Source organism: Sprattus sprattus, assembly GCF_963457725.1.
Source record: "Sprattus sprattus genome assembly, chromosome: 6".
NCBI lineage: Eukaryota > Metazoa > Chordata > Actinopteri > Clupeiformes > Clupeidae > Sprattus > Sprattus sprattus.
In genome coordinates this window covers 17929651-17955222 of record NC_137925.1, presented here as the reverse complement: position 1 = coordinate 17955222, position 25572 = coordinate 17929651, and the positions used below count along the sequence as shown (strand labels likewise).

The window sequence follows — 25572 nt, the reverse complement described above, 5'->3', positions numbered from 1 at the left end:
TGTTTCTAGAGTAGTGCTTACCTGTCTTTATGTTTCTAGAGTAGTGCCTCCCTGTTTTTATGTTTTTAGAGTAGTGCTTACCTGTATTTATGTTTCTAGAGTAGTGCCTACCTGTGTTTATGTTTCTAGAGTAGTGCCTATCTGTGTTTATGTTTCTAGAGTAGTGCCTCGCTGTCTTTATGTTTCTAGAGTAGTGCCTATCTGTGTTCATGTTTCTAGAGTAGTGCCTACCTGTCTTTATGTTTCTAGAGTAGTGCCTACCTGTGATTTATGTGTGCGTCATTCAGACAGACGACTGACATCACGCAAGAGAGAGAGACAGACCTGCACAGTCGCTTCTAGAAGTAGTGCCTACCTGTGTTTTATGTTTCTAGATTAGTGCCTACCTGTGTTTTAAGTTTCTAGAGTAGTGCCTACCTGTGTTCTATGTGTGCGTCATTCAGACAGACGACTGACATCACACAAGAAAGAGACAGACCAGCACAGAGTCGTTTCTAGAAGCTTACAAGCTCTCTTGTTTCTTTTGAATCTTCCTGTGTATAAGCAGATAGCAGACTAGCAAGCAGTGGCCAACTGTGTTCATCTAGGTATGTTTGAAATCTGCTAGCAGATAGGTACGAATATCTCATGCTGCAGCCGTTTGACTCCAAACGGTGTCAGTTCTCTCAGTATATAGACATCTGTGCCTTGTTGAGCTGCCCTAGGCCTCCGCACTGGTCTGAGGCCAGTATCTAATGCATGAATGTCAGTTAGCCATGCTCCACTAGCACTCCCCGGCCGCTACCACGCACTGATGTAGGACTGTTGTTCTGGGGAGCGACGTGGATGGAGACAAACGGCTCGGCGTGCACCCCGCCAGCCTCATCCGTCACCAGCGGAGCGAGGCGGACTGTCCCCGCCACGCCTCGCTATCCCCTGCTGACGCATCGCTCCCCCCGCCCCCCCTCCCACGCCCTCCCCTCGGCCAGGCAGGTTAGCTCCCCACAGCTCACTGTGCCTCTTGCTCTTGCTCTCGTCCCTGGGATTATGTGCGTGTGTCCCGCCCCAAGTGGATCAGGGTGACTTTACACAACAAACATTAAATTACAGTTAAACGGCAATTACCAGGAAGACAAACGTGCACATACTGCACCTGTGTTGTGTTTTTCTCACAGCTGTGGTCAGGATCTATCTTGGCTCCAAGTCTTTCTCTCTCTGGTCTGCTTGGACCAGTAAGGAAAGCCAATGGCTGCAGTAATCTGAACACCTTTCTAACCTCCACAGGTATGATTTGTAAATCTTTGTAAACATCCATCGTGATGTTTGCACTGTAATTTCTTCACGGGCAGAGATCCCTTGATGACTGTCTGTTCTCCCATCTCCAAAAGGCATCATGCGAAGCTTCCCTCTCTGCAAAAGCACTCTCTGATTCTTCAGATTACCTGCTGTGATGGCACAAAGCTGTCATTGCCCAGAAGAATCCGTCCTTACAGCTCTTAACCTGCAGGCAATAAGCACAGATCACAGGCGATGGCCAATTACATTTTAAGACCTGCCATCTCATGTGACGCATCAAAAGCACACCGCCGCAAAACAAGGCTGCCTTTTCTGTCTCAAAGACGTGAATTAGCATGAGACTCAGCTGTTCCCTCTTACCTCTGAACATTCTTCAGTTTGCAACACCATGAAAACTACATGTGGTCTCAAATGACTCGGGTTTACTAAGCCATCTTGTTTGGGTACTAATTTTCTTGGCAGCCTCGTCCTTAATTAAGGTATTATATAACCCTTGGGGGCATTGGGGCAATGCCACCTTGCCCTGAGGCAGAGGAGTATCAAACAAAGGAAACCTTTGTAAACCGTATCTAATGTGATACACCACCAGTAATAATGGATGTCTTACAGCTCAGCTGTGTGTAAAAGTGGCCCGCACGCCTATCGCACACATGCACAGGCACAGGCACAGGCACAGGCACAGGCACAGGCACAGGCACAGGCACAGGCACAGGCACAGGCACAGGCACAGGCACAGGCACAGGCACAGGCACAGGCACAGGCACAGACACAGACACAGACAAAAAAGCATGATCAGAGATGAATCATTTACTTTCTGGAAACTTTTTGTAAAGGTTTTGGATTGTAGTGGAGTGAAATTGTAACTTGGTTAAACCTAAATCATCAGTCCACCAAAACCCAGTCTCTTTTCAAAAGCACATACGAAAAAGGTGTGAAGCAAAACAACTTCCGTTTGATGCGTCGTTTAAGCTATGAATATTTTTAGTGTTCTATGAATAAGAGTGCCACACTGCCTGTGAGCCGCCCCGGTGACGACACGATTCCAGATCAATGGTCGTGTATGACTGAGGTGCCGCCACAGGGAAATTAGATTGTGCCTTTCCTGCGCTTATCAGTCTTGGCCGACCTTGCCATTTTTCATCGCTGCTCTTTTGGCAACCGTCGGAAAATAACAGCATCAGCAACAGCAGCATCGTCATCGTCAACGCATCTGCACCCAACAGAAGTAGCAAGGCAGCTACTTCTCCCCTCCCCAACCCCCTCATTCAAATCGCATTTTCTCCCCATCCTGTCTCCCTAAAAAAAATGCCATTCTTTTCCCCGACTACATGCTCCTGTTACTCATTCGCTTGTGCAAATATGCCGTTCGGCACTTTTTGTTTTGGCTATGTATCTTCTTTCTGAGGAGGCTGTCTTGGAGAGATTAGGCTAATCAGTGTTTGCTTGGCAGCGGGAGGCAGTGGGATGGTGAGCAACACCAGGGGGGTGGGAGGTGATCAGAGCTCAAGGGGGGCCCAAGCCCAGATCAGTACGCCATCCAATATTTATCTGGGCTCGGCTCTAATGCCTGCCATGGCACGGCCATGTGTGCCAACAGCCCAATGTTAAATAGGTCAGATTCCCTGGGAGGGCGAGATGAACTCTGCATTGAATATGATGGGAGGTGGGGCGATAAGCCGGGGGTGGTGGGGGTGGTGGTGGTGTTATGTGTGTGTAAGTGTGTGTATGGGTTATTTACGAGTGTGTGTGTGTGTGTGGTTGTGCGTGGGTGCGTAAGTGCGTGTGTGCCTAAATGGGACACTGTGAGATCTGTATCCTGACACTGTTGACAAATGGCAGGCAATGACAAATGCGTGTGTGGTACATTTGGTTTCTGCATGTGCTGAATTAACTTTGTTATTTTTCCTGTTACTCCAGTTTATCGGTGGCTGTGTGTTTCTATGTCTGTGAGTCATAGCTGTTTGCATATGTGTGAGTGAGTGAGTGCGTGTGTGTGTATATGGGCCTACATTTTCTTGTGTATCTAATCAGCTCACTGGCACCTTCTCTCTCTCTCTTTCCCTCTCTCTCTCACCCCTCAGGTACGGGTGACACGGTAGCGGTGATGATCACCGAGTCCTACGGCAAGGAGCTGCTGTCACTGCTGGAGCGCAACCTGACGGTGCTGGTGTCGGTGACGGTGGGCTCACGCGGGCCACCCAAGAACATCAATCGCGGCTCGCTGGTCTTTGTCTCCATCTCCTTCATCGTGCTCATGATCATCTCCTCCGCCTGGCTCATCTTCTACTTCATCCAGAAGATCCGAGACACCAATGCGCGCGACCGCAGCCAGGTGCGCTCTGCACACCACTTCCTCTTCCTGTTCCCTCCGGTGTCTGAATGTGTCTGGCTTCCCAGGCTTCCTAACCTACTTTTTCTCTGTGGTTGTAGGTTTAGCATTTTTCGCATTTAGCGTTTAGTGGTTTTAATGTTAAGCGTTTTTAATGTTTTTAATGTTTCGGCCTGCATGAGTGTGGCTAACTCATTAGCCAACACTAAAAGTCATTTGAGGTGGAGTTGCTAATTTTTCTCTGCTTCAAATCCTCTATTTGACCCATAAAATGACTTCCTGCAACTGCACAAACAGAAATGTGTTTTGCTTTTGACTTTGGGATTATTTGGGCTGCATAAATCTCTCCAGCAAGGTCACAAAGCTTTTAAAAAACACTCCAAAACAAGAAAAGTTGGCCGCCCCTGCTGTAATGATGTTGTTTATTTATTTATTTTTCCAGAGGCTCAAAAGAAAAATGTAGCCGCTGACATTTATTGCACATTTTCAGGACAGTATCGTGTGGGCAGTGCATAAAGCAACAAAGAGTTCCTTGGCTCTCATTCTCACTCGCGACCTGTCCTGCTACTTGAAATGATGAAAAATAGCATGGGGAGTGGCGGCTGATATTATTAGCCTTTAGTGTCCCCTGGTCATCACTGCTTGACCTTTACTGTGTGTGAGTGTGTGTGTGTGTGTGTGGGTGTGGGGTAGTGTGTGTGTGTGGAGGGGTGGGTGGAGGAGCATGTTGGCCAGTAGGAGTGAGTGGCAAGGAGAATGTGTGTGGGAGGATGAGTGGGTGGGGGGGGGGGGGGGTAGCCTTATGAAAATTTGATGCACTAAATCTCCGTGGCCGTTCAGCTTATGAAAGCTTAATGACGGAGGGCGGTGGTAAAACCTTGCTTCCTCAGCGTCTGACTCCCCTCTTCAACCGCAATGCACAGACACATACACACTCGCCCACACACACATGCACACACACACACACACACACACACACACACACACACACACACACACACACACACACACACACACACACACACTGTACGTCTACACTGCTCCTGGAAGTCACTGGGGATCTGGCCTTAAGACCGGCCCACACCCCTCCCATCCCACAGTATAGGATGCCAATTACATATAGAAAAGGAGAAGAGGTCCAATATTGGTGATCACCCTTAAAACCAGGTTCAGGCTGATCCGTGTAGCCCCTTCTACACACACACACACACAAACACAAACACACACAAACACAAACACACACAAACACACACACACACACACACACACACACACACACACATACACACACACACACACACAGCACTACAAATGCCAGCATGATCAAAGAACACACTAATGTCTTCCATCTGCATGATTATCTGTTCTTATTGAAGTAATTTACACAGCAAATGCTTTGTATCAAATAGACCTGTAGTGCTGTACAGAAAAGGTAGACCGTACATTTGATCTGTATTTGAAGTCTATGGTAATTGAATCCAAGACATTTGCATTGTTTGCGTATTCTTCTCCTGTTGTCCTGGCTACAGAAACAGAATGCATGCTCAGCTGATTTTCAGATGGCAGAAAATGGATTCACCAGATTACTCCAGTAATGTAATTACAACTGGATACACAGGGGTTGGAGAGTTCATCTACACACGCACAGGCACACGCACACGCACACGCACACACACACACACACAAACACGCACACTATCCACTCTCCAGGCAGAGGGGCGGAAGCCTTGACTGGTATGCGCTGTCTGTCACGGCAGTGATTAGTGTTTCAGGCCGAGGCTCCTGCATGTCTCAACTGCTCTTCCCATTGTCCAGTGATGGCAGTGATGACCGAACTCATAGGGAAATTAGAGCCATGCTTGGCAGACACAGTGACAGGAATATCAAGAGGAAACACACACACACGCGCAAGAACACACACACGCACACACACACACGCACACACACACACACACACACACACACACACATTTGCACACTGAAGTAGACCCAAGTGTGAACGTGATAATTCTTCCCACTGATTAATATGAAATTCCACTCCCACACATTCCGTAGAGGTGAATGATTTACAGTCAACCCTTTTCCTTACGTCATCCCCAAATCTCAGTCCACTCCTCACCACTGCACAAAGTCCCCTCCACACCTGGCCGTTTCAATGCCTCCGTTGCCTTCTGCCTGACCAGCCAGAGTGGGTCGCCCCTCAATCACCCCCCACCCCCAGTGGTTACACTAACCCCCCCCCCCCCCCCCTCCCAGTGGCTCTCACAGTGAAGTAGTGTAGTGGAAGGAGTGCCAGGCCTTAGCTTTGCACCAGCAGACATATTAATCACAGAGGATGGTCCTCTGTTCCAGTTCTGTAGGCAGATAAATAAGCACCTTGTTTTATTTCGGTTGCTTCACACTGTTGATATATATCCTCATTCTTATTCACTGGAACCTGGATGGGTTTTTATCAATGGCTGTTTGTTTTACTTCTCTTTTTTTATTTATCGTCCACTGCAGAGGAGGCTGGGAGATGCGGCCAAGAAGGCCATCGGGAAGCTGACCACCAGGACTGTGAAGAGAGGGGATAAGGTAAGACTTTGCCTCCCATCTTAGCCCTCACATCCATTAGGAGCCCTTGAACTGGGCTGCCGTAGCCCCAGGTGTGCAGTGTGTGACCGTTGGATGTGACATAAGAGAGCTATCTCCAGCGTTGCCTCTGTAGCCCCAGGTGTGCAGTGTGTGATCGTTGGAGGTGACATAAGAGAGTTGGATGTGACATAAGAGAGATCCACATCTCTCATGGATATCTGCTCTCATCAGAGACGCTGTTCCGCTGGTGTTTAAGATGACTGGCCCTGGACCATGACCTGAGACTGTAACCCAGTCGCACACTGTTATTTGCAGTTAAATCAAGTTATGTACGGTGTTGACCAGCGGACCAACGGTGCTGTAGAAGGGGCAAGTACCTTCAGATTTAGGGCTGTGAAGATTTAATAACACCAAACATTCTTTGACCTTTGAAAGAAATGTACGTTTGCACCATACACCACGCACAGCAGCATGTCCTATTAAAAATCCCTCATAAAACATGAATAAGGAAGGCTAAGTGTATACAAGGTGATCCAGGTGTCCTTAATCACAGACCATGAAAGGGGGGCGCCTTAATTTCATCTGGGAGTTAAGTGGGGGGTCAGGCTGAGGTCAGGAGCACCAGCTCTTGTTATTCTGATGTGTGGGATGGCAGCTGGTGGCCCCCTGCAGAAGGGCGGTCTGGAGGTGGCAACCTTACAGCTTTGTCTGGACCTGGGCCGTTGGGTACAGGAGGGGTGGGGCGGCTCGAGACTTTCGGCCACAGTCAAGGTCGGCCAGTCGCCCACGGCCATGAATAAAACATCGGCCTTGGCACTGGCCGCCGCAAGAAATTGAAACTCTCCATCTAGAGGAAGCCAGAGGCGGGGAGTGATTGAGCATCGCAGAAAACGGGAGGGAGGGAGAGAGAGAGGGGGAGAGAGAGAGACAGGGAGAGAGAGAGAAATATGAAGGGAGAAAGAAAGAGTAATGCCCCCCATCCATGGAGGAAATCTGGTCCGTTACAGAGAACAGATATCGGGGCTTCAGATATCACCAGAGATTGACCAGTCATCCAGCTAGGCTGTGCCAGGGAGGAAAGATATGTCCATAATATATCCACCTAGCTCATCCTCACTCCCATCCCATCTTTCCCTCCCTCCCCCCCCCCCCCCTCCCCCTCTCTCTCTCTCTTTTTTTCTTGCTTTCTGCCTCTTTCTATCCTCCTCTGCACTCCTGTCAAAATGTTTTACCATTTTACAACAAAAATAGCCATGCTTATGCATGCAATAATCTATCCCCCTCCACTCCTGTACCCCTCAACGACCCCCCCCCCCCCTTCTCCTGCTTGCTCACTTACTCCCAGCCCTTGGTAAATAGGTTTCAGCAGAGCCTCCATCCACATCTCCTTTACTGAATTTTCCAGATTCAGTTCACTCTATGCCTGTCTGCTGCAGTGCTACTGTTAGAGCCCAAACGAATGATTCTCCAGTGCTACTGTTCGAGCCCAAATGGCTGAATATCCAGTGCTACTGTTCGAGCCCAAATGGCTGAATCTCCAGTCCCCTTATCCCTTATCCCCAGGCTGGCTTAGTTTCTTCCTGGCCCTTCTTGGAGGCGGCCTCACTGGAATGCATCGACCGATGAGACAAAGCCCATTAGAAACAGGACACCCACCCGGCACACCGTGACCTTGACCAAAGCTGGAAAAGAGGTGTGTGTGTGTGTGTGTGTGTGTGTGTGTGTAGAAGTGACAGAAATAGCCGTCTGTGAGAGCTGAAGAGATGCTTCCGGAAAGGAGCAATCTGTACCCTCACAGCCCTCCTCAACACTCCTTTCTTCTGGTGTGAAGGGAGAAATAAGTTAAGTGGCAATGGAGAGCTATTATTGGACCCCATTGAAGTGAAGGGACTTCACATATATAACATGCGGATGATCAATAGAAGCCTCCAGTCTCGGAAAGTAAAAAAAAATAAGCGTAGAATTTTACAGCGTAGCGCAGACAAAAAAACTCCTTCTCAGCCCTTAATTATTCGACGTCATGGTAATTATCATTGTTTACTCAAGTATCATTGAGACATCACTGATTACAGTGTGTGTGTGTGTGTGTGTGTGTGTGTGTGTGTGTGTGTGTGTGTGTGTGTGTGTGTCTGTGTGTGTGTGTGTGTCTGTGTGTCTGTGTGTGTCTGTGAGTGTTTGTGTGTGTGTTTGTCTGTGTGACGCGTACCAGCGGGTCACCTCCGAGGCCTCCCAAACCCCACTGCTCATGGCTACCCTCCGAAGCCACCCAAACCTCACCTCCGAGACCTCACCTTTCACAGTGTGTGTGTGTGTGTCTGTGTGTGTGTGTGTGTGGCGGTGTGGCGTGTACTAGCAGCCCACCACTGAGACCTCCCAAACCTCAGTGCTCATTTCCCCTGAATTGGCGCTTCCAGAAGCGGGTCAGTCCCATGGCCGACAGACACCAGTGTGTATCTGCCTGAAGAGCTAAAGGTTAGGTTGTGACACCAACATTCGCACAATGTCAAAGCTGGAAACACTTATACACACATAAATGACCACACACACACACACACATTTTCTTTCATGCATGCACGCACACACTCACTCATACACACACAAACACACATGTTGGCACACATTTATGCCTTCATTGCACGTCACAGCGCCTTCAGAGTGACTAGTGATTCGTCATTAGCAGGAAGTCCCCCGAGCCCAAACAGGAAGTGCGAGTAAGCACAGTGCGTGCTTAAAGCTCACCATTTTTCTTGAAGTTGACTACTTGCAGAAACTGTCTCCCCCTCCCATCATGACGGCGGGTCAGATAGACATAGTTCCGAAACAAATGCAGTTCCTCTTCAGCTTTTATGACCAATAAAGAAATGGACTGGAGTTGAAGGCAATTCTTTTGAGTTGTGGGATTGTAAAAGAACTTTTTTATCGTAGACATCTTCGTTTTTTCCACACAGACATACTTTAGGACCATTTAGAGATATTAAAAATGAATCAAGACCTGATGACGCTCTTTTGTCATTTTAATGACACTAGATAAGACCACCCTCATCTGTAGCCTGCTTGCACCTGGTCTGTGGCCTGCCTGCCTACCTACCTGTGTTGTATTTTACTGCCAGCACATCAGATGAGAACTCATGCCGTCGCCTTGTTACATTGGAGACAGTTTGAGAGCACTGTTAAACTCTCCATTAGGCTCTCAAGGAGGGAGCCCTCATATCACACCTGAAATGCTATAAATGCTCTGGCTCCACTGTAACAGATGTGAATGCTACCTCTGGAAGCCCCCCCCCCCCCCCCCCCTTTTTCCCCGTCTATTTAATGTTCCCTCTCTAATCTCAACTGTGGTAAATGCCATGACCTCATTTCATTACATATCTCTCTTTCTTACTCTCTCTCTCTCTCTCTCTCTCTCTTTCTAACGTTTTCTCTCTCGCCCCTTGTCGTTAATACAACATAACTGAAGCTACTTGCATATTTAATAGCACCGATGTGGGAGTGCAAGTGACATCCTCCCCGCCACACACACACTCCCCCAGGTCCTAGAGACAGTAGTGTGACATCCCATACCCCTGAGATGTATTGTGGAAGTGGCACCTCTACCTCACACGGTGGATGTGTGCAGACATAGAGCCCATAGAGAGCGGCCCGGTCCAGCCTATAGGGAGCCCTCAGCCCAGCCCATAGAGAGCGGCCTGGCCCTGCCCGGCCCAGCCCATAGAGAGCGGCCCGGCCCGGCCCAGCCTATAGAGAGCGGCCCGGCCCGGCCCGGCCCATAGAGAGCTGCCCGGCCCAGCCTATAGAGAGCGGCCCGGCCCGGCCCATAGAGAGCGGCCCGGCCCAGCCCATAGAGAGCGGCCCGGCCCGGCCCGGCCCAGCCTATAGAGAGCGGCCCGGCCCGGCCCATAGAGAGCGGCCCGGCCCGGCCCATAGAGAGCGGCCCGGCCCAGCCCATAGAGAGCAGTCCGGTCTATAGAGAGCGGTCCAGCCCATAGAGAGCGGTCCGGCCCAGCCCATAGAGAGCGGTCCCGCCCAGCCCATAGAGAGCAGCCCGGTCCAGCTTAAAGGGAGCCCTCAGCCCAGCCCATAGAGAGCGGCCCAGCCCATAGAGAGCGGTCCAGCCCAGCCCATAGAGAGCGGTCCAGCCCAGCCCATAGAGAGCAGTCCGGTCTATAGAGAGCGGTCCAGCCCATAGAGAGTGGTCCAGCCCATAGAGAGCGGTGCAGCCCGTAGAGGGCGGTCCAGCCCATAGAGAGCGGTCCAGCCAAGACCATAGAGAGCGGTCCAGCCTATAGGGAGCCCTCAGCCCATAGAGAGCCAGTGATGTTAGGGCTGGGGAGAGGTAGGTGATGGCGGAGGAAGAGGAAGAGGAAGATGAGGGCGGTAGTCTCCTCCAGGGTCCCTGCCCAGGCTATGGATCTCTGTGCTGCACGGCACCAGGATGTCCTTCCCCTCAGTGGCCACAAGCCCTCTGTCAGCAGAGATGGATATCCACCCCAGACCATAAATAACCCCAGCATTGATCCTCCTTCCTCTTCCCTCTGTCTCTCCCTCTCCCTCTCTCTTTCTCCCTCTTCCTCCCTGGCATTCTCTATTCTCTCCCTTTCCTGTTCACTCTATCCATCACTCCTCTGTTTTATTTCATCCCCCTCTCCTCTCTCTGCTTCTGCTCCTCTCATCCCTCACTCCTCCCTCTGTACTTCTCTCCTTCCGATTGTTTGGCTTTGAGGTCTGATGTCTAGTCTTCTCTCTCTCTTTCTTTCATTCCTCTCTCCCTCTCCCTCTCTCTCTCTCTCTCTCTCTCTCTCTCTCTCTCCTCCTCTTTTTTTTCTTTCTGGCACACCCTGTCTCAGCGGTTAACACAAACCGTGTCGCGCAGGCAGAGTAATCTGTTGTCATGGCGACTGTAATTTTCGTGGATGGTGTGGCGGCAGGCTGCCATGTCTCACCTGGGGCTTGGCTTGGTTGTCCACGCGGTAATGGTTTATAATGCCGGATTATTTCCACCATGTTTGCTAGTGTCTGCACTTAAGTCCTTAGCGTTGACCTACATAATGTATTTTTGTTGCCCGGGGGGTTTAAAGCGCTGTGTTGTGTTTTTCCTGTAGGAGACGGACCCGGACTTCAACCACTGCGCCGTATGCATTGAAGGCTACCAGCTCAATGATGTGGTCCGCATCCTACCCTGCAAGTGAGTGTGTGTGTGTGTGTGTGTGTGTACGCGCATTCGTGCAGTTGAGAATGTGTTAGTGTGTGTACGCGTGTGTACGCGTGTGTGCTTGGTTTGTGTGTGTGTGTGTGTGTGTATGTGTGTGTGTCCTGATATATGTGTGTCCACTGCTGTGAGAATGAGTTTCTGTGTGCTTGGATGCCCAAGGGACTGTGTTGTTTACCTGCTGGCTCTCCTCAGCAGAGAGGCCCTTCGCTTTAAGTGGGCCACAAGCACATCTCAAGGACATCTCAAGGACTCCTGCTCTCCTCAAACACACAGCCAGCTTGGCTGCTTGACCTGTCTGTCAGTCACCGGAATGGCTATTTGACCTGTCTGTCCGTCACTGGAATTGCTAGCTGGAGCGTGTTGACTCCATGACAAGAGGTTCACCTCTACAGGCCCCTGCCCATCCAGTGCCAACACACTGTGGGTGCTGCATACACAGCCCCAGCGCCATGCCCCTTTAGCTCCAGCCGTTAGCACCTCTCACTGGCAACATGGCCAGGAGTTTGCACCGGCTCTGAATCAATGCTAGCGAACATTTAGCAGCTTACCAGGAAAAAAGTGATAGGAGAGAGAGAGAGGGCAAGTGAGGGGGAGAGGGAGAATGAGGGGGGTGAAAGAGAGATGGAGAGAGGGAGAGAGGAAGGGGGGATTGGAGATCCGCTGCCTTGAAACCTGAGGGCTTGTTTAGGAAATACGGCCCCGGCCACAGCCATGAATCACAGCCACGGCCGGCTCGTTTCGGGGTTATTTTTAGCCGTGCTTCTGCTGGTGACCTATCACACAGCTCCAGGAGCCCTCCAGCCCAGACACAGTCTTAACACACAGAAGCTCTCTTTCTTCTCCTCTCTTATAGATAGACATGGCATACGCCACAGCAGTCTTTCTGCATCTTTCATTTTTATTAGTTTTTGTAAGTTGGTCTCTCTTTCACTCTTTCTCTCACTCCCTCACACACACACACACACAAATACACACACACACACACACACACACACACTCTGAAAGCCCTCAACACCATCTGCTGGGTCTGTCTTGACCACACAGCTGGAAGTAGTCTTGTACCATTGAATAGTGACTGCTGAGGTCATTCAGACATTTCGCAAACACGCACACACGGACACACACACGCGCACACACACACACACACACACACACACACACACACACACACACACACACACACACACACTCTGTCTGCCTCCAGGGCTCCTTGTGATTCCTGTCAGTGAGACGTGTGTGGGAGATGGCTGTCAGTCAGTGGCAGACTGTGATGTGACGGGCCTAAATGAGAGATGGCCGCGTGTGTGTGTGTGTGTGTGTGTGTGTGTGTGTGTGTGTGTGGTTGTGTGTGTGTGTGTGTGTGTGTGTGTGTGCAGGGCATTACACCGACCTGCACACAAACTTCTTGTTTATCTATTTCTCTCTCTAGCTCTCCTGTCTCTTTTTTCTCTTTTTAACCCTTTCGCCTGTTGTTAAAAACATGTTTGTGTCAGTAAAATATATTTGAATGTATGATTATGTGACATAAAGAACTTCAGTGACAAGTGTTTTCATTTAAATGTAAAACTCCAAAAACAGATCACAGATCATGGCTTGCTCTTTTTCTGATACTACAGTCTTTTTCCTCCTTCAGTTTGGCTTCCTCTGAACTCTATATTTGTGTCTGTCATTTTGGTTCTTCCTCTGCTGTCTGTTTTTTGCTGAATCCTGCAATTCAATCTCTCTGCCTGTATGACCGCTTCCCCATATGACAATTTCCTCTCTCTTTCTTTCTCTCTCTCTCTCTCTCTCTCCAGCTCTATCTCTCTCTTTGTCTGACCGCTTCCCCATATGACAATTTCCTCTCTCTCTCGTTCTCTCTCTCTCTGTCTCTCGAATGCATGTTGACCCTCTGCCATCCATAGCCCAGCAGTGCTATCAGTGTAATCTGTGTATCTCTCCTAATTGCATTGGGTCTCCATGAGGCCTGTTGCTCCTCCTGCTGCTGTTGCTGTTGCTGGGCAGGGTCAGGTCCGCTGTGCTCAGAGCAAAGCTGGTGCCTGTTATCAGATCAGATAGAGGAAGCCTGCAGAGGCCATTCGAGGGCTGGGACCTGTTTTCAGAACAGATAGAGAAGTGAGCGCGGACGCCGCTAATGTGAGTCCGGCTCAGGAGCTTAATCCAGCCGTGCTCAAATGGCCGTGAATAACACACAGGGAGAAAATGAACTGTTACGGCCGTTCTTCCCTTAAGGTTGAAATAAGTGAGGGGATTCACGCGATGGCATAAAATAAACTTTGGAGTTTAAATGGCCACTCTAGATGTGTATCAGGAGAGTGTGATTAACTCCGAGATCCGAGACACTTATCTGCAGCTAGGAGAGCAGAGGAGTGGAGAGCAGAATTAATGACAGAAGATTAGAGGAGGGAGGCAAAAAGAGGAAGTACATTTGGGCTCTCAGAGGAGGATTTTAGCCTTAACGAAGACGACGACTTAATATAGTAGAGAGAGAGGGAGAGAGAGAGGGAGAGAGAGAGAGGGGGAGAGAGAGAGGGGGAGAGAGAGGGGGAGAGAGAGAGGGGGAGAGAGAGGGGAGAGAGAGAGAGAGGGAGAGAGAGACGGAGAGAGAGAGAGGGGGAGAGGGAGAGGGAGAGAGAGACGGAGAGAGAGAGAGGGGGAGAGAGAGGGGAGAGAGAGAGGGAGAGAGAGAGGGAGAGAGAGAGGGAGAGAGAGAGAGGGGGAGAGGGAGAGGGAGAGGGATGGAATTGAAGCAAATGAGAGCAAACTGCTCCAGTAATAACAGAACGAAACCAATTCGAGAAAAAAGAGAGAGGATGTTTATAAAAAAAAAATATCTGTTATCACGTGGGCACACCCAGCGGCCGCACGTCACCAAGCAGGCCGTATCTCCACGGCCGTATTGCCACCCACGCCGCCGGCACCCTACCAGGGGCGCCCGCCTGCCCTCCCTCCCGCAATCAATAGTAGCAGCATAAGTAATGGGAGCACACTTGACCCGGCTGGGGCCATTCAATTTGCGTCTTCCTGCATTACCCCTGCCCCCCTCCACACCACCTCCGCTTGCCCCAGGGTGTGTGTTACAGGCGTGCGGACAGACGGCAGCCAGACTGCTGCCCCCCCACAACCCCCCAGTAGCCAGACTGCTAGTCATTTCCAACCCCCAAACCAGATGCCCCCCAGTAGCAGTCCCGTGTCAATGAATGCCATCTGACTTGATTAATCCAGTAAAGTCCAGTGGGATTGTTGTGGTAGTCCAGCTGTAGTGAACTGGTCCAGAGCACTGTTGGGTGGACTGGCGAGTAGTTTGTTTTTTCACCAAGGTGTGCGATGCATGGCAGTGACACCAGCTGTAGTGAGATCATACAAGCACATCAGTTCACGATCTCTTTTGACATAGTCTCTGCTCTAGGGTGGAGCTTCTGCACATCAGAAACCTTTACAGGGTGAACAACAGGCTGCTTTGAACTCGTAACCATTTCCAACAACGTGCCTCTTGATTGTTTACAATCAAACTAAAGCAGTTTCTGTGTCTCTATGTCTCTGTGTCTCTATATCTCTGTGTCTCTATGTCTCTATATCTCTGTGTCTCTATATCTCTGTGTCTCTATGTCTCTGTGTCTCTATATCTCTGTCTCTATATCTCTGTGTCTCTATATCTCTGTGTCTCTATGTCTCTGTGTCTCTATATCTCTGTGTCTCTATGTCTCTGTGTCTCTATGTCTCTGTGTCTCTATATCTCTGTGTCTCTTTATCTCTGTGTCTCTATATCTCTGTGTCTCTATATCTCTGTGTCTCTTTATCTCTGTGTCTCTATATCTCTGTGTCTCTATATCTCTGTGTCACTATGTCTCTGTGTCTCTATATCTCTGTGTCTCTATATCTCTGTTTCTCTATATCTCTGTGTCTCTATGTCTCTGTGTCTCTGAGAGCAATACTTGCACACTAGCATGGCTGGTGTAGTATGCAGCATGGTTGATAGTTGAAAGAGGCACGTCCTTGAAGATGTGTATCAGTAAATGTAAAACGTAACCAGATTAGTGGTTTTTGATCATTGTGTATATTTTATGTCTGGGTCTGTCTCAGGGGCGCTAGTGAGAGCTTGATTCAGTATCAATGTAATTTCCACGTAGATAACCTATGACTTGAAATAAACATACTAACAGCAAGTGTCATGATTCATGTTTCAGCTTCACCTTCACATATTAACATAAACATACTTCCCCTTCACATATTGACATTTATACTATTTAATCTTCCTAATTCTTCCTTTGTCAATTCCCCTGTCTGTCTCTCTCTGGTATGGTATGTTTCATGACCTCTTTAAGAGCCATTGCGTTGTAAACACCCTCATCATTAATTCATGGAGCCCTTGTTTGTGCGCTGGCTAAGAGAGCAGATAAAGCAGCCCCCTGGCTCAACAGGATGGAGGCATGCACTGTTCTTCACAGGAGGCCAGACAGTTCAAAACCAGGTCACACTTCATCCTCACTAACACACCCAAACAAGTTACAAGATTACTCTGTATCTCTACTCGCCGATAAACAGTGTACCGTACTGTACGTCTTTATAGGGAAATGTTTAATGTCCAGGCCTAACCATATGTATACCTGCAATACATTGGTGCTGCATTTCTTGTCTCACAAGCCGTCAAGCAAGTCTTAAGTAAGGAACCATTCCTTTACTTGGTTTTGCTTACCAAAACCAGACTCACATTTGAATTCATGAGTTTAGTTAAATGTCAAAAGCCCAGCCGCTCTGCATACAGAGAGACAAGTCCACTCTCTGCCGCTGTCTAGGCCAAGACTAGGCATGCTAAGGGCACTTAGCAGAAGGAGTCTTTCTTCTTTAACGACATCTTCAGGTATCTCGCCTGATGCATTCCTGTAATGCTTCTGCAGCACTTACAGGGCTCAGGAGCAGGAGCAGTGTGTGCAGTGCTGTTGGTATTGTGTTAAGTGATTTCTGAGGGAGGACATAAAAAATGCTTTGTTCACGTTGCATCAGCCGAATGTGTTTGAAGGACCAAATACGCTGTAATGCACAGGAATCCCAATGCTCTCTCTCTCTCTCCCCCTCCCTCTCTCTCTCTCCCCCTCCCTCTCTCTCTCTCTCTCCCTGTCCCTCCCTCCCTCCCTCTCTCTCCCCCCCTCTCTCCCTCGCTCTCCCCCCCCTCTCTCCCTCGCTCTCCCCTCCCTCCCTCTCTCTCTCTCTACCTCTCTCCTACCCTCTCTCTCTCCTTCTCTGCTCTGCTTTGTGAACCTGATGAAGGTTAGTGTGCCCACAACGGCAGCTTTGTCACCTCTTCTAACGGCCGGTCCAATGGCACCGTTGTTTAAAAGGCACCGGCACCCTCTTCCTAAGGCTCCTGGACCACCCGACCCCCCCACCCCCGCACCCAACAGGGCTGTCTTTGTGCCATCGCAGGGCTTCCGTGAAGAGGAAGGAAGTTGAAAAAGAGTACTTTGATGGCCCACGCAGCTACTTTGAGTTCCTGTTGTGTCTGTCTTTCCGTCTCTCTCCCTCTCCCTCTCCCCCCCCCCCCCCCCCCTTTACTTGGTGATCTCCATGGGGTCCTTCCCGCTGTATACTCTCTCTCTCTCTCCCTCTCTCTCCCTTTTACTTGGTGCTCTCCATGGGGTCTTCCTGCTGCATTAACAAACCAACCAACCCCTCCGCCCGAGTTTTCTCACTTAAGTTCCCTGGAGTGATTCCATTTCTTTTCCTATAAGAGAAGTCTTGTAAGGTGGTGTTCCCGTCGCTTGGGATGAAATGTTTGAAAAAGAACTGTGCTCCTTTCATTTCTCATGCAGCAGCGAAGAAAAGCCGAGTCTCATCTGTGCTCCCAATGGTGAATGTCTGACCGTATGAATGGTGCCCAAATCATTTGTCTTTCCAAAGCTGAAACGTTGCGGAAGACTCCCGTTGAATGTGTGTTTTCCGTCTGTTTGTCGTCCGCAGGCACGTCTTCCACAAGATGTGTGTAGACCCCTGGCTGAACGAGCACTGCACTTGCCCCATGTGCAAACTCAACATCCTCAAGGCCCTTGGCATCATGGTGAGTGAGTCAGGCCCCATCTCTTGTCACTCGTCACAGACAGTCCAACTCCACCGAAGCACAGGGATCACCTCTGACCTCTGAGGCCTGGCAGGAAACAGCTGTCTGCTGTCAGCGCTGCCACGTCTCCCCCCTGTAGTCAGAATTGTCAATGAATAGCTGTAAGGATGGCCTGTAGTTGCCAACAGAAGGACCCATACAGTAATTCTGAATGGCCTCTACGTGAGAGATGTAGTGTACCTCAGCTGGTCTGCATAAGCTGCCCTAGGTTGCCCCCTGCTGGACAGAGTCCTTGACTGCATGTGTGTTATTGCACTCTATGTACACTGTTCACATAGGGTCCAATGGGTGCTGTGAAGTAATATTTGTTACATCCACATTATGCATGAACACAGTACTTTTCAGGTAAGCTTTTTATAATTTTTTGGGGGGTTGCATTAAGCTTTGAGAGTTTAGTGGATGAGTTGGCAGATGACATCAATTGACCCCCAAAAACATCTAATCTAAACTGTTACTTCATATAGTGTTTACATTATACACCTATTGTACATGTAGTGCACATGACTATCATTTCATTTTCATATCCTGAGACATAATAGCCTCTTCTCTTCTTTTCTCTCTGTTCTGTCACCCCCATCCATGTCCATTCAGCCCAACCTGCCTTGCGTGGACAATGTGGCGTTTGACATGGATCGGATACCACGCAGCCAGACCTCCAGCCAGCGGGCGGCGCTAGTGGACCTGTCCAGCGAGAACACCATCAGCCTGGAGCCACTTCGCCACTCCGGCACCTCGCAAATCTCCTCCGACGGAGAGGTCACCCCCCGCACTGGAGAGATCAACATCGCTGTTACCAGTAAGACAGACACACACACACACACACACACACACACACACACACACACACACACACACACACACACACACACACACACACACACACACACACAACCCTAAATCCTACACTTGCTCTTCCTCTCCTCTGAACTGGCTCACTTTTCTCTGCAACTCTCAGTTTAACCTTCAACTGTATGTTCTCTCTGCTCCGATAAGATCAAGTCTTTGTTGTTTCTCCATGCCTCCTGTTTGACTAGCTGCCAAAGGGCATCTTGTGGGGTGGATTTTCAGTGCTAAAGGCACCAGTGATGGATCGGAGCAACAAATAAAAGCTAAAGAAGGGTGGATATGGAAGTGTTTGTTGTCATCTGATCTACTGGTGTAGTGTTTAGCCATTAGATACGCCAGTCTCTACACTTTGAAGGCAGGACAGTCACACACTCAGCCTTTAATTTGACTTGGTTACGGATGCACACACACACACACACACAAACACATATACACACACACACACACACACACACACACACACACACGGACAGCTGCAGACCCCACCAATGCTTGGTGGTTCTTACCGTACTTTCTAGAGTGTGCTTGGAGTCCGCTTTCTAGGGAGACATTCTAAAGGGCTAACGGAGCTGACCGAAATCCTATGAGTGTGGACATCCTGCGTTCAGCGTTTTCTTCTCCGCTGACACCCATTGGAATGAAAAGGCTTAACGAGGATTAAGGTTCCAAAACAGCTATCAATGTTTTGCCTTTTTTTATGGGATATGGTGCTTATGGTGCTATTTTGACAGCTTAAAACACCTTAAGCTTTTCCCATAGGGCGTCAATGGGAAGGGATGCTTAATGTTATAAGATAACGTCTGTAGTCATAGGATTTCAGTTTAGGTTTTCCGGGAGAAATGTTGTGATCATTGATCGCTGTTTTGGAACATTAAGCCTCGTTAAGCCTCTTCACGTTTAGAATGTCCCCTCTCTAGGTGCCCTTGTAGTGTAGTGGCCGTGCACAACAGTCTGTGCGGTCACCAAGAAATGGGTGGGTGCACAGACACCTGACGCCCTCTTATTGCTACATTTACGGCGTGGACCTAAGCTAGTGGATCCTCACCTGCTCATGAACTATAACACTGGCCTCCCTATCTCTTTCGCTCACTCGCTCACTCACCTACTTGCATACACACACTGACACACAAGGACACACACACACACACACACACACACACACACACACACACACACACACACACACACACACACACACACACACACACACACACACACACACACACACACACACACACACACACTCATGATGTCACACTCCAAAAAGCTGTTTTCCCCCTTACTGCCCCATCCGTTGAACCTCTCCGTGGGCTTGTCATTAATCCCAGCCTAGTCTGTCTTCCTCTCTCTCCATCTTAGGCTGTTTTAAGGGTACACTCCCCTCTCTCTCTCTCTCTCTCCTCCTCCTCTCTGTCCATCTTAGGCTGTTTTAAGGGTATACTCCCCTCTCTCTCTCTCTCTCTCTCTCTCTCTCCTCCTCCTCTCTGTCCATCTTAGGCTGTTTTAAGGGTGCACTCCCCTCTCTCTCTCTCTCTCTCCTCCTCCTCTCTGTCCATCTTAGGCTGTTTTAAGGGTATACTCCCCTCACTCTCTCTCTTCTCACTCCATCTTAGGCTGTTTGAAGGGTACACTCCCCCCTCTCTCTCTCTCTCTTTCACTCCAGCTTAGGCTGGTTTAAGGGTACACTCCCCTCTTTCTCTTTCTCTCTTCCTCTCTTTCCATCTTAGGCTGTTTTAAGGGAACACTGACCAGAGGCACTGCCCTTTGGGTTTTCTCTTCCTCCCCATCCTTTTGTCTTCCTTGGGTTCTGCTCCTCTACCTTTCTTTCTCTCTGTCTTTCTCTTCCTCTATCTGTCTTTTTTTGCCTATTCCTGTAAGCAGTTCTATTCAGATGTTGTGAACGTTCCTTTAGCAAATGCATAAATGTGACACCATTCGTTTCCAGGGTTTCACTCTGTCTGTTACAATAGTCCTCTTCTCTTTGTGCTCACACACAGGGGTTCTGTCAAGCCGTCTCTTGCCTTCGCTTTAGAAGAGATGGATCTTGTAGTGTGTGTGTCTCTGTGTGTATGTCTGTGTGTGCCTCTATGTGTGTCTGTGAGTGTGTTTCTGTGTGTGTGTCTGTGAGTGAGCGAGAGTGAGTGAGTGAGTGGGAGGGAGTGGGTGAGAATATACTGCTTTTCTCTCCTCTTCCTGTTGGGTGAAGTCTTGCAGCTGTGGGATTTTTTCAGGCTCGTTTGCTCGCTGCTCTCCGCTGCTCTTCTCGCTGCTCTACTCGATGGCGCTTTCATCTCCACCCCCGCAGTGGACCCTCCTCTTTCGCCGTCTCTCTGCCTCCGCAACTTCTTCTTCCCCCCTTTTCGCCATCCATCTGTCGCCACAGCAACTCGGCCTCTGACTCCCAAACACCCCCCTCCCTGCCAACCGTCTCCGCTGCCGGGCGCCAGGCAGGTGGGGGGTACCAAGTTGTCCTCCACTCCCACACCCCCACACCTATCAGTGACCCCCCCCTCCTCCTTTCCTCTGTTGACAGAAGAGTGGTTTATAATCGCCAGCTTTGGCCTGCTCAGTGCCCTCACACTCTGCTACATGATCATCAAGGCCACGGCCAGCTTCCCCAGCTACTAGTGAGTACCTCACACAACACAGCACAACACAACAGACTTATGTATTCATCTCTTCCACTTAAACTCACACTAGTCTATCTAAAGGAATGTATATTAGTGTACTACTTACACCTAATTCATCATTAAAATTAAGTATTTTTATAATTTGTTTGTACCTAGTTAAGTATTGTTATTATTCCACATGCTCAGGCTCTGTGTTTCTCTCTCTTACTTTCCAGTGTGGAGGTGGACTGAAAGAAGCCCGTCAGTATTTTGAAAAGCAAAGCCTTCCTTTCTGCGCCGACAGTCTCCCACTGTCCTCATTTTACTGTGCCATGTCTTGTGCTGCTTCTCTGAACTTTTATCACTGTGCCTATTTTTAGATGTTTAAAAAAATGAAAGCTTTTGGATCAATTAAAACGTGTTGATACCCTCTGTACAGTGTCTTACTGTTGTTATTTCTTGTGTCCCCTGCCATGTAGATATTTAATATGTATGTGTAATAGGGATATATATTTACATAACTGGGATGTGTGTCAGTGACTGTTGATGTTATAGCAGATTCGGATTGACCTTGAACAGATACCAGTTATGATTGTAGATTGTCACGACTGCTAAATGTATTCTTGCAATGCAAAATAATGCCACTGGGTGTCACTATTAAGTGGCACACCATGTTCTCACAGAAGGTAACAGAAGAGTTTGATCATACCTTAGATTAGTATTGCCCTAATCCAGCCGATTTGTCCTTTGTTATAGTGGTGATATTTTGTTCATTGTCACACTGTGGTGTGGAGTAGTTTCTACCAATGTTTTATTGTCATGCCTCTAAAACCCAAGGGGAAAGAATTACGGGCATGTAAAGAGGGAAACCATAATCGAAAATGTCTCCTTGGTAACCATGACCAGACATACATTCTTGCCTTTGAAGTGTGTTCTTATTGTATGTTTATTGATGAATTGTCAATGCATTTTGTGTGCCTGATTGATTGCTTTTAGTTTTCTTTGGAAATAAATGTTTTATTTTTCTGTTGAATTGATTTGTTTTATTGCTTTTTTTTCTACCACTATTTCACTTTTCATTGTGTTAATTCATATTCTAATATGCTTTACATGCATACAAAATAGGCCCTTAATACTTCCTTCTTTCTCTTTGTGCAGGTGGGCATTTTTTCAACCGAAATTCTCTGTCACCACGAAATGTCGTTTGTGAGATGGAGCTTCCTGATATTCAGGCCTCGCTGGACCTGTACGACGAAAACAAGTCGTGAGGTTCAGACTGGTACCCCAGCCCTCACAACTCCTCCCCAACCTCCCCAATCCTGACCCGTCCTCCTTGATTCATCCTCTAATCCCTCCGTCCGGTGATGAGGCCACGTTTGGAAACAGACATGTGACAGTGATACCAGAGTCGCCTCATCACAGGTGACAGGATGACAACACACCAACACCGACTACAGCAACCTTTTTGAGACTGCAGAATGTAACTGCGAACAGCATGGGATGGTTTGGGGCTGGATTGTTCGCCGAACGGGACTCATCCTCACTCAAAACTCCTCCACACACACACAGCCGAAGATTCTCAACCTCTCTTACTGGCTGGAATATTTTTTTTTGGTTCGCAAAAGACTTTGTTTTTTTCTGTATTCTGTTCCTAGGTGAGGCTACTGCTGAAAGTGACCTTCGAGTGACCCCTTGCTCTAGTCCTTACATCAGTTCCAAAAACAAAACAAAAAGCAAAATCAGCTCTTGGATTTTATGTGTTTTAAAAGCTTCTTGCCTACTACGTGTACATTAGTAAACGATCCTCCGCTCTCTCTCTCTCTCTCTCTCTCTCTCTTCTCTCTCCATCCTTCTCACTCGGTCAAAAAAAGAAGCTCTTTGTTTTAACTGATGGCAGTGTTAAGAAAAAAAATGCAAAAACATTAGACTGGGACTGTGTCTATGGGCCAGCTGGCTGTATTGTATTTTCTGTGCTGGTGATGAGGAGGGCATTGTCAAGTTGACCTGTGTACTTGGCCAGCCTTTCTCCACTCCTCCATTCTACTCATTTTTCGAGATGGATGGAGGGAGACAGGGACATCACCAATAACTAGGAATCAGCATTTGGGACTCCTCTGAACAAACAGCATTCCCCCCTCAACCTCAGTGTTTCTCTGTATATATCGAAAGAAAAGCATTTTAAATGTATATTTAAAGAGATGCTAATGAAATACCCTCAGCGAGTACGAATCTCCAGTGTGTCTCCTATATGGGGACTTAGTATATATATATACGGTATTTGCATATATACATATATATATGTATGACTATATATCTCAAGTGGCCTCTACGCGCTGTTTGTCCTTCTCGTCGTTCCCAGAGAATGGGGTGGAGGGTGTCCTCTGTTCCATGCTGTCTCTTTGTGTTCCTGTCTTTGTATCTGATGTTGGGATGAACGTGTGACCTGCTCCGCAGCGGTCATGGTTGTGGCCTAAGTGTGTTACATACTGCCTCAGCATTAAACTTCTTATAATTGCCTACGACTGTTTCAGCCACGGCCTGTTCTGTTTCACAGGGCTTAAAGGAAAACCAGGATAGGGTACTGCAACACAGACGTAGGGTACTGCAGCACGGATGTAGTAAATTCACTTTGGCAACACGGATGTAGTAAATTCACTATGGCAACACGGACGTAGGGTACTGCAACACCAACGTAGGGTACAGCAACACCGACGTAGGGTACTGCAACACCGACGTGGTAAATCCACTTCGGCAACACGGACGTAGTGAATTCCCCATGGAAACACCGACGCAGAAAATTCCCTATTAAAAAATGCAATAGGGATGTGCAGGTTTTATTGCCCTTTTATTGTTCATCAGTGGAGAGACAGGTTGTTGAGAAATTATGTAAAATCATTACTTGGGAAACATGTCAAACCATTTCAGTGCCATATTTGAAGATATATAGGGCTGATTTCAGGTAAGACCGTAGGCATCATTTGTTGTGTTAGTTTGAAAATGTTTATAGTTTTTTATTTTTTTTGTAAACCTGACAAAAGTCACACATTCAGACAAACTTATCTTAAGTTTAAATCTATTCAAACATTTCATGATATGTTTTCCCAAAACTAAATACAGGTGATATAGGGACAGTTACAGGGAAATGCGTAACACATGTCTATAACTCCACTGCCATCAAGAACGCCAGGTTCAATGATTTTAAGTAAACTTAATTTAAAAATATTGTAATAAAATAATGTGATAAATGTACCCAATGGAATTCACATGCTTGCACAATAGTTAGCCAGGCTAAGCTAATGGTTTGAGTAAATAAACAGACTTCTCCCTGCAGATTAGCCTATAAAATGAACTATCAGCTTATGCCAATCCCAATCAAAATTGTTTATGATACCTGTCCACATAGTTACAATAGGGTGTTGCACAACTATAGATTAATGATGTCATCATTCCAAAAGGTGAGGCCACCTACACATTTATGAAAATAAACAAGACCATCAAGTACGAAATTGAATTACGGTAGCTTGATGAGGGAACGGCCTTGTCTTAATCATAATTTCTGGGATTTGAGTAATTCTTCCAATCAGGAGCAGTCTACTTGCTCCACAGTGCAGTGTTGATGCAGCAGCTAGAAGCAGTGTTATATTACATGTTCTGCCTTCACACACTATATCTTAGGAGCTAGTTCTCATCAAGCAAACTAGTCCCTCACAGGTCTCTCTAGAAAGAGAGACCAAAAACTGAATATAGAGGCAAAACATGAGACATGAGTCTACTCAGACAAACGATGTGATCCTCACAAATTGGTGGTTTTAATTGGTAGGCTGGCATGGACAACTAGCCTGGTTAGGGCTTTTAGTAATACCATGTGGACCATGAGTTGTGTGGACCTTCAGTAGAGCGCTCTCTCCCTCTTAGGTGCACCTCACTGACGAATTCAAATAGGGTAAACAAGCCATAATGTGCCTAGTGGGGATTCTCCAAAGCCATGCAGGAGTAAATGGTTGGAGGAAGTTACCATGTGTGGGCTGTATTTTCATTGTCTTTGCATATTGTGCTAACAGGTCTTATTTTCCACAGAAATGAATCTGCATTCAGGGGGATTCTACGACACTTTGGAAGTTGTGGACAGTGACTGGATTGTTTTATATGCACAGGTGTACTACTCGTGTGTGAAGTATTGCATCAAAAATGAAGATGTATTTACGAGTTTAAAACCTTTCAGGGTCAAGACTCCCGATACCTGCAGTGTCGCCTATTTGTTGGTTTGAAGAAGCTGCATTCGGTGCCTGATGCTGACCACTAAATCTTTAACTCCAGTTCCTTTCTCCTTTAATTGATACAGTCTGTGGAAATCGAATCACATATAAAAAGGCATAGCACTAAAAACGTTCTTGTGGCCCACCACTACATATCTCTTTGCTCACCCTGATTGCTGAAATATACATATCCGATGTTCCAGAGAACAGATGCTTGATTGGCAATGTGTTTGGCTGGTAGTAAGATTCAGATGGGGAACTTGGGACTTCATTATGACATGTTTGGGTGGGATGTATTATGGTGTTGTTACTGTAGCCAATGTCACTGTACACCGTGTGCCCTTTCTCTAACTTATGTG

At 47.9% G+C, this 25572-nt stretch overlaps 1 protein-coding gene across 2 annotated transcripts in view; it reads left to right on the top strand.

Annotated features, from left to right (window-relative positions):
- rnf130 (ring finger protein 130) overlaps positions 1-23454 on the top strand; it is a 43226-nt gene extending 19772 nt beyond the window's left edge. Inside the window, exons 4-10 of one of the 2 annotated variants that reach the window (XM_080840588.1) lie at positions 3357-3607; positions 6107-6178; positions 11278-11360; positions 17346-17442; positions 18094-18298; positions 20882-20975; positions 21194-21984. In XM_080840588.1, the coding sequence (XP_080696714.1) occupies positions 3357-3607; positions 6107-6178; positions 11278-11360; positions 17346-17442; positions 18094-18298; positions 20882-20975; positions 21194-21209 (818 nt within the window). In that variant the 3' untranslated portion in view covers positions 21210-21984. Of the gene's footprint in view, positions 1-3356; positions 3608-6106; positions 6179-11277; positions 11361-17345; positions 17443-18093; positions 18299-20881; positions 20976-21193; positions 21985-22115 lie in introns of those variants that run through there. The other variant, XM_080840589.1, reaches the window with a different exon arrangement.
- The last annotated feature ends 2118 nt before the right edge of the window (positions 23455-25572 follow it).